General features: G+C 36.1%; 1 protein-coding gene across 1 annotated transcript in view; it reads left to right on the forward strand.

Annotated features, from left to right (window-relative positions):
• Positions 1-202: 202 nt before the first annotated feature.
• The window catches only part of LOC131075059 (uncharacterized), a 30,999-nt gene continuing 18,500 nt past the window's right edge, over positions 203-12,701 (forward strand). The window contains exon 1 of the mRNA XM_058011851.2: positions 203-814. Within this exon, the coding sequence (XP_057867834.1) occupies positions 303-814 (512 nt within the window). The 5' untranslated portion in view covers positions 203-302. The remainder of the gene's footprint in view (positions 815-12,701) is intronic.

Below are 12,701 nucleotides of genomic sequence, written 5' to 3' on the forward strand. Positions count from 1 at the left end.
ATAGAAATATTTTATGCCATTTGTCAATCATTTAAATTTTGGAAAAAAATTAAATTTATTTACAACCAACTTATTTAAATTTAAGAATTTAACATACCTTAAGAAATTAATTTTTTTAACTGAAATGCAATTAAAAAAAAACAAAACTGTAAATCATCGAAATTAACTCTAAAAACTGGGGCCAAGCAGGCTGACTGTTCCACACTTTTAGGCTGTCTTTTGCTTTAAACATATCTATTTTGAACACCAGATATTCGAAGGTCGAAGATCATCATCATCATCGAACAGGTGAGAAAGTAGAAATGAGGGGAAAGGAACCTGTGACGCGGAAGGATGAACAATGTGAAGAGAGCTATTCGTCACCATCTTCATCATCATCTTCTGATTACGACGAGTTTTTTTCGTCTGCGAAATCTTCCATCGATAAACTTTATAAGCGACTTAATGATACGGAAGCGGACTTGGTTAGAGAGAAAAGAGATAATAAAGAATTGGCTGAAAGAAACAAAAAATTAGAGGAGCAGCTCAGGAGGGCTAAAGAACGAGAAGAATCTAGCAAAAACCTAAAGGAGGAGCTCAAGAGAGATAAAGAAGGAGAAGAATCTAGCAAAAAAAATCTCGAACAAACAAAAAATAAGCTGCGGAAGCTGTGTACAACATTTGCAGAAGAATGTGATCAAACATGTAATCAACAAGGAGCTTCACAATCTTCTAAGAGAAGAAAATATTGTCTTAAGGTTGGCGAGGTTAATGGCTTGTTCAATTGTCCAATTTGCTTCCAACCATGGAATCAATCAGAAGAACATAATTTCTGGTATGTTGTAGATGTAAATGGGTCTCAAATTCTAATAACTTCTATTTCTTTTTTGTTATACCATGTCAAATCATACAATTGTGCACTACTAAAACAAAAATCTTTTATTTTATTCAAAAGTATAGGGGTTATTTTTTGGGTTGCCCTAATGATCTATAAAAATGTCCTTTGATGTACATTCTGAAAGAGCTCCTATAATCGGATAAATTTGCTAGGATTTTATGCGTCTCGGATGTCTTACCCTCCTCTGCTCTGCTCTTGTGTTTACTTTAAAACTTCTTTCTTTTTGAAAGATTAACTGAAAGCCCCTTCATATACAATGGAAATCATTTGCTTTATTTGTCCGTCTATATAGGTGGAGACTAATGTTTTCGTCTCACTAAATCAAATACTTTCCTTCATGTCAGCAGAGAAATGAAAAGTTTATTCTATGGTCTGATTTCTCAAATGTTCACATGCTCAAATTTTTGCCAGGGTTTACTGATTTTTCAATTAATAAATTCTAGAAAAAATTCTCCTAACAAATGAGCGATGAGCAGGGGAAATTTTAAAACAATTCCCTAATTTTATGTTGAAACAGATTTTTCATTTTTCCTTTAATCTATTGACTCAGGCGGTAAAGAATTCTGTATTAGTTCTTCAAAATATTTCTTTGTTTCTAGGTGGCATAGGTGAAACAGCTTACGTGCCTTGTCTAGTTTTGCACATTTTGCATACATGCTTGCTTCCACACAATAACAGATGGCTTCAGGACTCTTCATGAACTAGGCTTTCTGTCTGTCTCCCTTTCTTTGAATCCGTTTAGTGACATTATCTGTAACAGACTATGCACAACAACGGAGTTACATTGTTTCAGTTGTTGTGCATAAATTTTTTACACTAAGCATTACAAACATGTTAACTCTAGCATTCCAAGAATGTGCCTTCTTAATTAAGAATTGCTCTCATTCTCAATTTTCATATGAAACAATTTTTTTCCATTTTTGTTGTTCTACTCATTATATTGTTTTGTTTAACATTAGCATTCTATTTATTTGGCTGTCCTACATTGTTTGCTTTCTTGTTCATGAATGTGTTGCAAAATGTATTGTGGAAAATGTCCTCTGCAAAATGAAAGATCAAAATTGGGAGTTAACAATGGTAGCATTGGTTGTTCCACATTCTTTTCAACTAATCTGAAGACAGTTCTTTTATAGCAATTACTAGGGCAGCTCATTTTTCTCCCAATAGATTTGTGAAATTGAAAGGACAGCCTTGGTGACATTATCTGTTAAAAATTGCAGCAGAAGTATTTGTGAAATGTAAAGGACAGCCTTGGTGACATTATCTGTTAAAGAGTGCAGCAGAAGCCAAAATAGTATCATACCTGAGCGAATGTTACACATGCTTTGGTATTTGTATATCAGTAAAATTTACCTTATTAGATATTCAAACTCATAGCTAATGACACGTAGAAGATCTCCATACTTTAGGGCACTTTATAGCTTTCCACATAGTCTGGGTTGCCTCCAACAAACCCTGAAAGACCAGGTCAAGAACTGAAGTAATCCTCAGTGCAAATGTAAGCATATTGACAACTCAATATCATGAAGGGAGTTCAATGACTTCCCTGCTTGTGTGCGTAGCTAGAAAAATGAGGTTCATATAGATTAAATCCAAGAAAAGGAGCATTATAGTTGGGATGCAGAGTAATTTTAATGCTCGCCATCAGAAAACATGCACAGGCCATATCAAGTATTAATGAACATGCATGCAATAAAATCATCTCCAACAGTATATTATTTTACTCCTAGGCCCTAGCCATCAATCAAACTCCAAAGCTGGTGGTATAGAATATCTTAGCATTTCCACATCATGCTATAGAATTCTTAAACAAAGATACTCATAACTTTGGGTAAATTTCTGGCACCAGGTTTCAGATTATCAAAGAAACAACACGCAAACTCTCTGTTAGGGGAGACAAATATATAAATCAGAACCTGAGCACCAAGGAGATGTACTGCCACACCACTTGTTCAGAAACCTGCAAGTGCTCCAATTGATGATATCCGATGCCAAGAGTGGGATAGTAAATACTTATTTTGGCTATACAAGCATCCATAATAACATCTGCAATGGCATCACTGCCATTTGCAGCCATAAGCAGCATCACTATAATGAAAATGGGCATCATACTATATAGGGAGATGCCCATGTTTATATCAGCTCCATAAAACCTGCTTGACACACAAAGGACAATTTGAGATCAAAAAGCTTGGCATGTTATATTCATCTCAGTGTCAGGGTTGCAAGAAGCTTCCAACAAAAGGCATGAAACTTTTGTATATACTCGAAACTTCTTTACTGTGAAGAACAGAAACATATATTTTGTACTTGTTCAAATGTATTTTGAACTTTCTGGAAAGGTGATAATGATTTCAATTGCAACAAAGCCATCTGAACATAACAGGCAGACTGTGCCCCCTCAAGAAGCAAGTTTTTGTGATTAACAGACCTCAAGATTTCTATTTTGTGGAAGGTTTTTTCTCAAACATTAATCTAGCCATGTATACCTTGTTGACAATATTTTACAATACATTGTTAAAAATATGTACCCTGGGTCATGTTAAGTTCTTTCAAAATTCTGTGATCAAAATAGAAGAGATGGAGATATGATCTGAAAGTTGTAGTTTATCTGCTATAGCGTGTTTTGAAGATGCACAACACTTATTAATTTCGGTGTGTCCATCCTTCTCAATGTAAGCATGCTATATAAGTGGATGAGGGGTTATGTAGTGAAGAGATATGTCTTCCCATGTGGGAAGACACATCTCTTCCCTACGTACCTCTCACCACAGTATATAAACTAGTCACCATTTGCTTACCTGATCGGAAGGAGTGCAACTTGTTTGAGAATCGCTTTACCACCCGATACCATGAACGGTGTAAAAATTAATATATATATATATATATCAGAAGCATGAAATAGTACAACCGATGTTACAAAATTTAACACTCCCTCTTAACTAGGGAGGACACATTTCATGTTAGAGAAAACATCACAATTCATCCACTGATTGTGAAAAGAGGAGATATCACACCATAGTGATATTCAGAGATATGGTTCAACAATGAATATCAAGTCTCATGATACTCACCATAACTCATAGTTATCAAGTAAGGTATGTGCACTGGCATCAAGTCACATGATGCCTACCATACTGATAATGATTTCATGGCATGTCCACGAATATTATGTTCATGATATTCACCATGAAGATCTCTATCATAATTATGGTTTATTTAATGATATCAACCAACAGATATCTACCACAATGTCTTAGAGATATATATACTATCATGACATGTCCATAGATATCAAGTCACATGATATCCATCAAGATAGTTAAATTGATAATCGTAAAATTGTCACCTTACAATATCAATTTGAAACAAGTGTTCATTATTGAAAAGTCATCACCCTTCAATAATGTTCACAGAAGGCCCATGCAGTCATGGAGTCACACACATGACAAATAAAAGAGTTTACACACTAAACATCTTTAAATATATTAATATATCAGAATAAATGAGACTCTATCTCAAAATTAAATAACATTTTCAACCATACCAAGTTTATCTCTAAAGTGTTCAATCTTGATCTTGGAGAGAGGCTTGGTAAGAATGTCTTATATCTGATCACCTGTACCAATATAATTTAGTCGGATCACATTCCTTTCCACCATATCTTGAACATAGTGATAAGGAATCTCAATGCGTTTAGACCTGTCATGAAATATTGGATTCATTGAAAGCTTGATGCAACTCTGATTGTCACAATAGATGACAGTAGGATTTAAGGGCTGACCAAACAATCCTACAAGCAGTTTTCGAAGCCATACTGCTTCTCTTGCTCCCATGGAGGCTGCAATGTATTCAGCTTCTGTAGAACTCTGAGCAACTGAAGACTGTTTTCTACATATCCATGAGATCATTCCTGATCCTAAACTGAAGCAACATCCTGATGTGCTTTTCCTGTCAACTATGCTTCCAGCCCAATCAGAATCAGTGAATCCATGTAGGTCAAGGTCTACAAGTTTATACTTCAGACCAAAACCAATAGTTCCTTGAAGATATCTCAGAATATGTTTTGCAGCAACAAGATGTATTTCCCTAGGTTCACACATGAACTGACTTAGTGCATTAACAATATAACATATATCAGGTCTTGTGTTTACCAAATACATCAGAGATCCAATAATCTGTCTGTAGAGGGTAGGATCTGCAAACTCTGATTCTGTAGCTACTTCCTTTAGTTTGTGTAGATTTGTCTCCATAGGTGTGGTCATGGATCTACAATCCATCATTCCAAATCTCTTGAGTATATCAATGGTGTATTTTCCTTGATTAAGGATTATACCATCTGCCTGCTGCCAAACTTCCAATCCAAGGAAGTAGTGAAGAATTCCTAAATCTTTCATATCAAACTCAGAGGCTAATTCTTTCTTGCATTGAGAAATACAATTATCCTCTCCTGTGATTAGTAGATCATCAACATAAATAATAAGAATTAATAATTCACCATTGATTACCTTGTAGTAGAGATTTGGATCTGCTTCATTCTTGGAAAACCCTAATTCCAAGAGATAGTGATCAATTCTTTCATACCATGCTCTAGGGGCCTGTTTCAATCCATATAGAGCTTTCTTTAATCTGCAGACATGTGATTCAGCCTTATGAATCACAAAACCTTCAGGTTGCTCCAAATAAACTTCTTCTTCAATCTTACCATTCAGAAAAGCAGTCTTAACATCCATTTGATGGACTTTCCATCCTTTAGATGTTGCAATAGACAAAACTGCTCTAACAGAAGTGTATCTGGCAATAGGAGCAAATGTCTCTTCATAGTCAATACCTTCTTTCTGTGAGAAACCTCTAGCAACAAACCTTGCTTTGTGCTTCTCAATGCTGCCATCTGCTGCATGTTTGATTTTGAAGAGCCATTTAGAAGATACCACAGATTTGCCTTTAGGCCCAGGCACAATATCCCAGACATCATTTTTCAGAATTGACTGACACTCTTCTGACATAGCATCTTTCCAAACTTGATGCTTGAGCGCATCTCCAACACAGGAAGGTTCTGCATCAATGATCTCACTCATCAAGGCAGTATAACTGGAAAATAGGTTAGGTCTCTTACTTTCTCTAAAGGTCCCCTTTGGAGCAACATAATTTTCAGCTTCTTGAAGCATCTTTTTAGCCCAAAGTGGTCTCTTCCTAGTTTCAAGATAATTTTCTTCTAAAGGTAAGCCTTGAACTTCATGCTCAGCATCTTCAAGGGTCTCCCTCTGAATCTCAGGGGTGGAATCCTCATCTGGAGGATCTTGGTGTTCTAATTCATTACAACTTTTGGACCTCCTGAATGCTATGTCTTCCTCAAAGATGACATCTTTGCTTAGTTCAATTTGTCTTTGACCAGGTATGTATATTCTGTAGGCTTTAGAGGTTTCACTGTACCCAACAAATACTCCTTTCCAGAAGGTTCTAACTTTGACCTCTTTTCTTTGGGGACATGAATATAGACTGGACGCCCAAAGATCCGAAAATGACTTATGTCAGGTTTCTTGCTAGTAAAGGCTTCTTCAGGGGTTTTATTGTCAAGAAGAGAATGAGGACATCTTTTTTGAATGTACACAACTGTCCTAGATGCTTCAGCCCAAAATGAGGTTTCTATATTTTGGTCAAACAACATAGCCCTAGCAGCTTCTACTATAGTCCTATTCTTTCTTTCAGCTACCCCATTTTGTTGTGGGTTATAAGGTACAGTTAACTCCCTCTTAATCCTAGCATTTATACAATAATCTTTAAACATATCAGAAGTGTATTCCCCCCCATTGTCTGTTCTTAAGGTTATGATTTTCTTACCTATCATATTTTCTGCAAGAGCTTTGAATTCCTTAAATTTAGAAAGGATTTCTTCAGACTCTTTGTACCTCATAAAATATATCCAGGTCTTCCTAGAATAATCATCTACAAATATTACATAATATAAAAATCCCCCTAATGAGGGTACAAACATGGGTCCACATAAATCAGAATGAACTGATTCTAATACATTTTTGGATTTGCTGTTGCTAGAATTAAAAGACCCTTTAGTATTCTTTCCCAAGGCACACCCTTTGCAAGCTCCTTCATATTTTTGACTTAGCTTGGGTAAGCCGATCACCATCTTCTCTATCTTAAGTAGGGCATGGAAATGAAGGTGCCCTAATCTTCTGTGCCAAAGTTCATTTGAATTTGGAGTCTCAAGAATCAAGGCTAGAGGTGGAGTGGTGCAAAGTCTGTAGAGGCTCCCTTGTCTTACTCCAATGGTGTGGGCTTTCTTGATGGTGGAGTTCTTTGGCCAAGCAAGTACCTTTCCTTCCATAAAGGTTAGTCTGTAACCCTTATCTTCAAGTGCAGAAACTGAGACAAGGTTTCTCTTTCTACCAGGTACAAATAGAACTCCAGTCAGCTGTAGGGATATGCCTGACTTTAGGTTGATATTGCAGGTTCCTATTCCCATAACTGGATAATTTGAGTCATCACCAATTGTCACTTCTTCATTTGAACTTTCCACAAGTGTATCTAGGTGCTCACGAAATCTAGTGATGTGTCGAGATGCTTCGCTGTCAATCACCCATGTGTTGAAACTAGAGGTGACTTGACTAGAGAGGGTTGAGTAGAAGACTAGCTTCTCAGAATTACTCCCTTTCTTAATTTCTGCCATTGAAGCTTGTTGTTTGATCCTGTCTGGACACTTCATTGCATAGTGCCCATATTGGTCACATCTGAAACATTGTACTTCAGAAATGTCTCTCTTCTTCTTTGAAGACCTCTTCCCATTTGAGTTGTTGTCCCTCTTTCTCTTAAAGTTCTTCTTCTTTCCTTTCTTGTGGGAATTAGAGTTTAGAACTTGAATGTCTTCATTACCATTGTTTTGTTTTATTCCTCTTGTGACAAGCCGAGATTCCTCTTGAATGCAATCGGTTTTCAATCTATCAAACTTGGGAAATTTAGAACGAGCACTAATTCCTTGAATGGACGATTCCCATGAGGTAGGAAGTCCATTTAGGGCCATCATAGCAAGTTCTTTGTTGTCTACTAGATGTCCAATAGTGGATAGTTGATCCCTAAGCTCAGTGATCCTCAAGAAATAGGATGTAACTGTTTCTCCTTTATTCATCTTTATATGGTGTAGTTGATTCTTTAGGGTGAAAGCCCTACTAGTGTTGTTGATTTCATGAATGTCCGCTAGTGCTTTGAACATCTGAAAGGCCGTCTCATATTTAGAAATAACTGGTACAATGTGGTCTCTTACTGAATCCACAATTATCTTAAGGGCCTTCTCACTGTCCTTGTTCCACTGAATTTTCTCTGTATCATCAGAGGGTTCAGGAATTTCACTTTTGACATGGGAGTCAATTTTATTTTCTTTCAAAACAAGCATGATCCTGAATTTCCAAGATACAAAATTTGATGCTCCATCTAATCTATCTTCAAACCTAACTCCGGTTGCCATTAGGATTATGGGAATGTGATCTTAGTAAGACCCTGGTGAAAGTTTATGAGATCGTTACAGAATTTTAATACGATCTTCCTTAACTTGGCTCTGATACCATGTTAAGTTCTTTCAAAATTCTGTGATCAAAATAGAAGAGATGGAGATATGATTTGAAAGTTGTATTTTATCTGCTATAGCGTGTTTTGAAGATGCACAACACTTATTAATTTCGGTGTGTCCATCCTCCTCAATGTAAGCATGCTATATAAGTGGATGAGGGGTTACGTAGTGAAGAGATATGTCTTCCCACGTGGGAAGACACATCTCTTCCCTACATACCTCTCACCACAGTATATAAACTAGTCACCATTTACTTACCCGATCGGAAGGAGTGCAACTTGTTTGAGAATCGCTTTACCACCCGATACCATGAACGGTGTAAAAATTTATATATATATATATATATATATATATATCGGAAGCATGAAATAGTACAACCGACGTTACAAAATTTAACAGGTCAAGGGTAGTTACATAATGAAAGATTGAATGGAATTTTGATCAACCTTGGGGTCCCCTAGTACTTCAAAGACAGTTTGTTCAATAGTTGTAGCCTGTTCCCAGTCACATGTGCTTCAGGGGAATAATGTTTTCAAGTTCCCAACTAATTTGATAGGTCAAAGTCAAACCCTCTTTCTGCGTAGTAGAGAACATTATTGGAATTTTATTTTTGCAAGGATAAGGTGATTCCTTTTTTAATTAGATCTAATTCCTATATCACCATCTCAAAAATCTATTTTTTCTGTGTTTCAACGGAGTTTCAAATCAGAAGGAAAAGATGCGGCAATGCTTGCTTAACAAAACTTATAGGTACAGATTTTTTATGAGCTTTCTCGGTCAAACAGGTCAATTTGAGAAGTTAATGTTTGCGAATGAGTAATATCTATTATCGACCACTATCTTAATCAATTTCTCAAAATCCAAATCAATTCAAAGAAAAAACAAAACCATACAAGTGCCGACTCTGTTAAAAACAAGTTGATCACTGGAGAACTTTCAAACAATGAAAAGAACAGAACCTGCAAGAATGAAATAAGGGCGGCGCTGATATTTTGCAACTGGGAGAACATCTTTGAGCAAATCCCAAACCGGTTTCACAATTCACGGAATGGATATGATCTCTTGATACAATTGTGCTGCAGATGGCTGGACGTTTTGCACATCTTTCCAATAGTAAGATGAACTATCCGGTAGAATGCCCCTCCAAGCTGTTCAATTGATGCTTGTTTCAGTTCATTGCAGGGTGGATGTAAAGACATAACCCTCCTTTTGAGCACCTTCTACTCCCATCATTTTTCAAGAAGCCTAAAATGCCCTTACAAATAGTGAAGGCCACTAGAGGTGCTCTAACGGCTCTTGATGCAAAGATTATTGTAAATGCTCAAAATTAGGGACACAAGAATAAACAAGCTCAGTAAGAGTCTATTTTGTGCAAATCTTATAGTATACACTAGGGTTGTGTCTTGCAATGAGAACTACATGACGGATGAAATTTTCATTACTGGTGAGTTGCAAGGTTAATTTGCTAGCTAGTTTGAGCCCCCATAGCCCATCTGTTTTGTTACTGTCCAATGTCAATACACTAGTTTTAAAATTTGTGGTAATATTTTCAGTAATGGTCTTTCTCATATCTCTCACAGTATTAATTTTCTTGTCCAAAACATATTGCACTTCTCTTCTTAAAGGTTGAACTTGTTTTTTGTCTTATTCATTTATAAATTTCTTTTACTACATATCTCTATTCAGATTTCTAGCTTCTGTTCTAGATGTATCTTTTTGTTTTGCAGACTATATCATCCCTATTGCACAATTTTATGTGCCTGAATGGCTCCTAGACATGGGCACAACTGAACAGATTCGTATTTGTCAAGGCATCCTCTATACTGATTTCGGATAGAACCTGCTAAAGCATATTTGGTATAACTGTACAGAAAACCCAGTAAGTTGTATAGGTTATTCAAGTCTTCATGCCTCAATGAGGCCTCAACCTATAGGTCTCTATTTTTGGCTCCCTCAAAATCAAGTACGAACATGTTTCTCAAATAGTTGTGCTGACTCCTTTCAGTTCACATGCCTTGCCTATGCTTGTAGATTTTGCATACATTTATGCAGTTAATGTGCATATAGAGAAAGAGAGAGATATGGATGCTGTCCAAAGTTACTCCAAACACAACCTTTGTTCAGAAAAACCATTGAATACATAATTCAAATGAAGCTTACACAAAGTTTAGGATTAGTATTATATCTGTGAATGACTTTTTGTTTCTTTTGCAAGGATTGTTTTAAGCAATCTCCATTGCTATGTTTCTTGGCTGGACCTTTCGGTGACATTGAACTATTCTGGTCATTCCTAGACATTAGTATTATTTTTTTCTCATTCTCTAGTTCCATAACATTTTCACGGTTTTTTTTCTGGCTATTTGTGTTAAAATTAGAACCAGAATAATGAACTCAGAAAACTGAAACAAAAAAAAATCACACAAGTACACAAAATATTATCCTGGGAAAACCCTCCACTTGAGGGTGAAAAACCAACCACACTAAAATGTACTTTATTGAATGCACAAAATTAATACAATGAGCCGAAGAGATCGCTCAATGAAGAATACTGATCAAAAACTCTGCTACCAAATAAACAGATGCATATAGAATATTTATATTTTGACTTCAGAACTTCACGTGCGAACCAGAAACTATTCGCAACATACTCATAGAATAAGACAAGGCATGGAAAATATTTTTTTTAGAGTCATGGAAGAGAAAAACCAATCACCCACACCGATAAACACACATATGCATATATAGAAAATGTCTTCCATAAGGACTTCATCAATGCTCGAAACAAACAGCTAGCTTCATAATGGAAATAGCAAGACAATGAATATTACTTGGCGGAGGAGACGGAAGCACAAAAGGCACCGAAACATATTGGCAGTTACGTAAAACATCGTTCCACACTCCGCCACCAATAGGAGCCAATAATGAAGACAGCATCATATCACAAACAGATGGAAAACGGTAGAGAAGGAAAACACTCCAGCAAGAACGAAGCTCTCAGAATACAACCACTGGAGATAGTAAACATAAGGGAATGATACATATACAGCTTCCTTTGAAGCAAAGAAGAAATCCATAGAATCAACCGCACGACCCAAAATGGTCGAACAGAAAATGCGAACTGGGATGAAAAACAATAAGAAGAATTACATCCAATGCAGGTAGAGAATGAAGTCTCCTGAAGCTACTATCATTAACAATTTGAAGCATTCAAATGTTATGAGAATGATAACAATGTATTGGAGAAGGGAAGTATATAACAAAGTGTAAAAGAGCCAAATTTTGATAAAGTGTAGATGTCTACTGACAAATCTAGACTTCTGTTTGTCATCTTTGGTGATGCGCATCCACAACCCCCCACTGGCATCTACTTTGAGCAGAGATTTGGCAAATAAGGAATAACTATGACGGAGAGCCACATTATTACTTCTTACTTGGGCATGCCTAGGAAACAGGTAAATTATTAGTAGATTGTTGAAATAACAAGCCTCAAATATAAGTTATGCAAGTACCATCCTTAGTACTTACAATATATCATATCTCAATGCATACTCTTACTGTACAACATTTAGCAAATTTAGGACTGTGAATCTTAAAATTGCCTTGAAATCTCCAAAATTTGGACTTCATCGATTTGAAATTTTGAAGAGCTGAAATGTTGTTTTTACAATTGCTATTATAGCACCTTATAGAGGTCAATTTGGCATTGTCAACTTCCCCCATCTCTACCAACAGCAAAAAGAAAATGGAAACACACTCTTATGGTTGTAGCTGGATTTAGAGCCTCTCATTCTAGGAGGCTAAATAAGAAAATTGATCTTGTGAGAGACTCGCTCTTGTAGATAAAACTATAGATTGGTTAAGCACTATATATTGGAAGAACAAGAAAAGTCTTTGTACTCTATTTTTAAAGGTAGCTCTTTATTTTTGACTACTTGTGTTTTAGTCACACATTATAGAATTGTTGTTATCAAAGATTACTACCAATCATTTTCTTAGATACATAGAATTGTTATGATCAAAATCCAAATCAACAATTTCTGCAATCCATGGCAAGGACTGAAACTGCATTGCAACATGTGTTAAACTTGTAAAGATACTTCAAACATTTTAAGATTAACAATTCCCTAGAATCCCATTGGAAATATAACCCGAGCGAAGCACACTAGAATATTGAGTTTGAACTAAACCATTATAGTATGGGATATTGTATTAGATGTGACTTTGTATAGGCCTCACATATTTTCA

The sequence above is a fragment of the Cryptomeria japonica genome, chromosome 5 (genome assembly GCF_030272615.1).
Source record: "Cryptomeria japonica chromosome 5, Sugi_1.0, whole genome shotgun sequence".
Classification (NCBI taxonomy): Eukaryota; Viridiplantae; Streptophyta; class Pinopsida; order Cupressales; family Cupressaceae; genus Cryptomeria; species Cryptomeria japonica.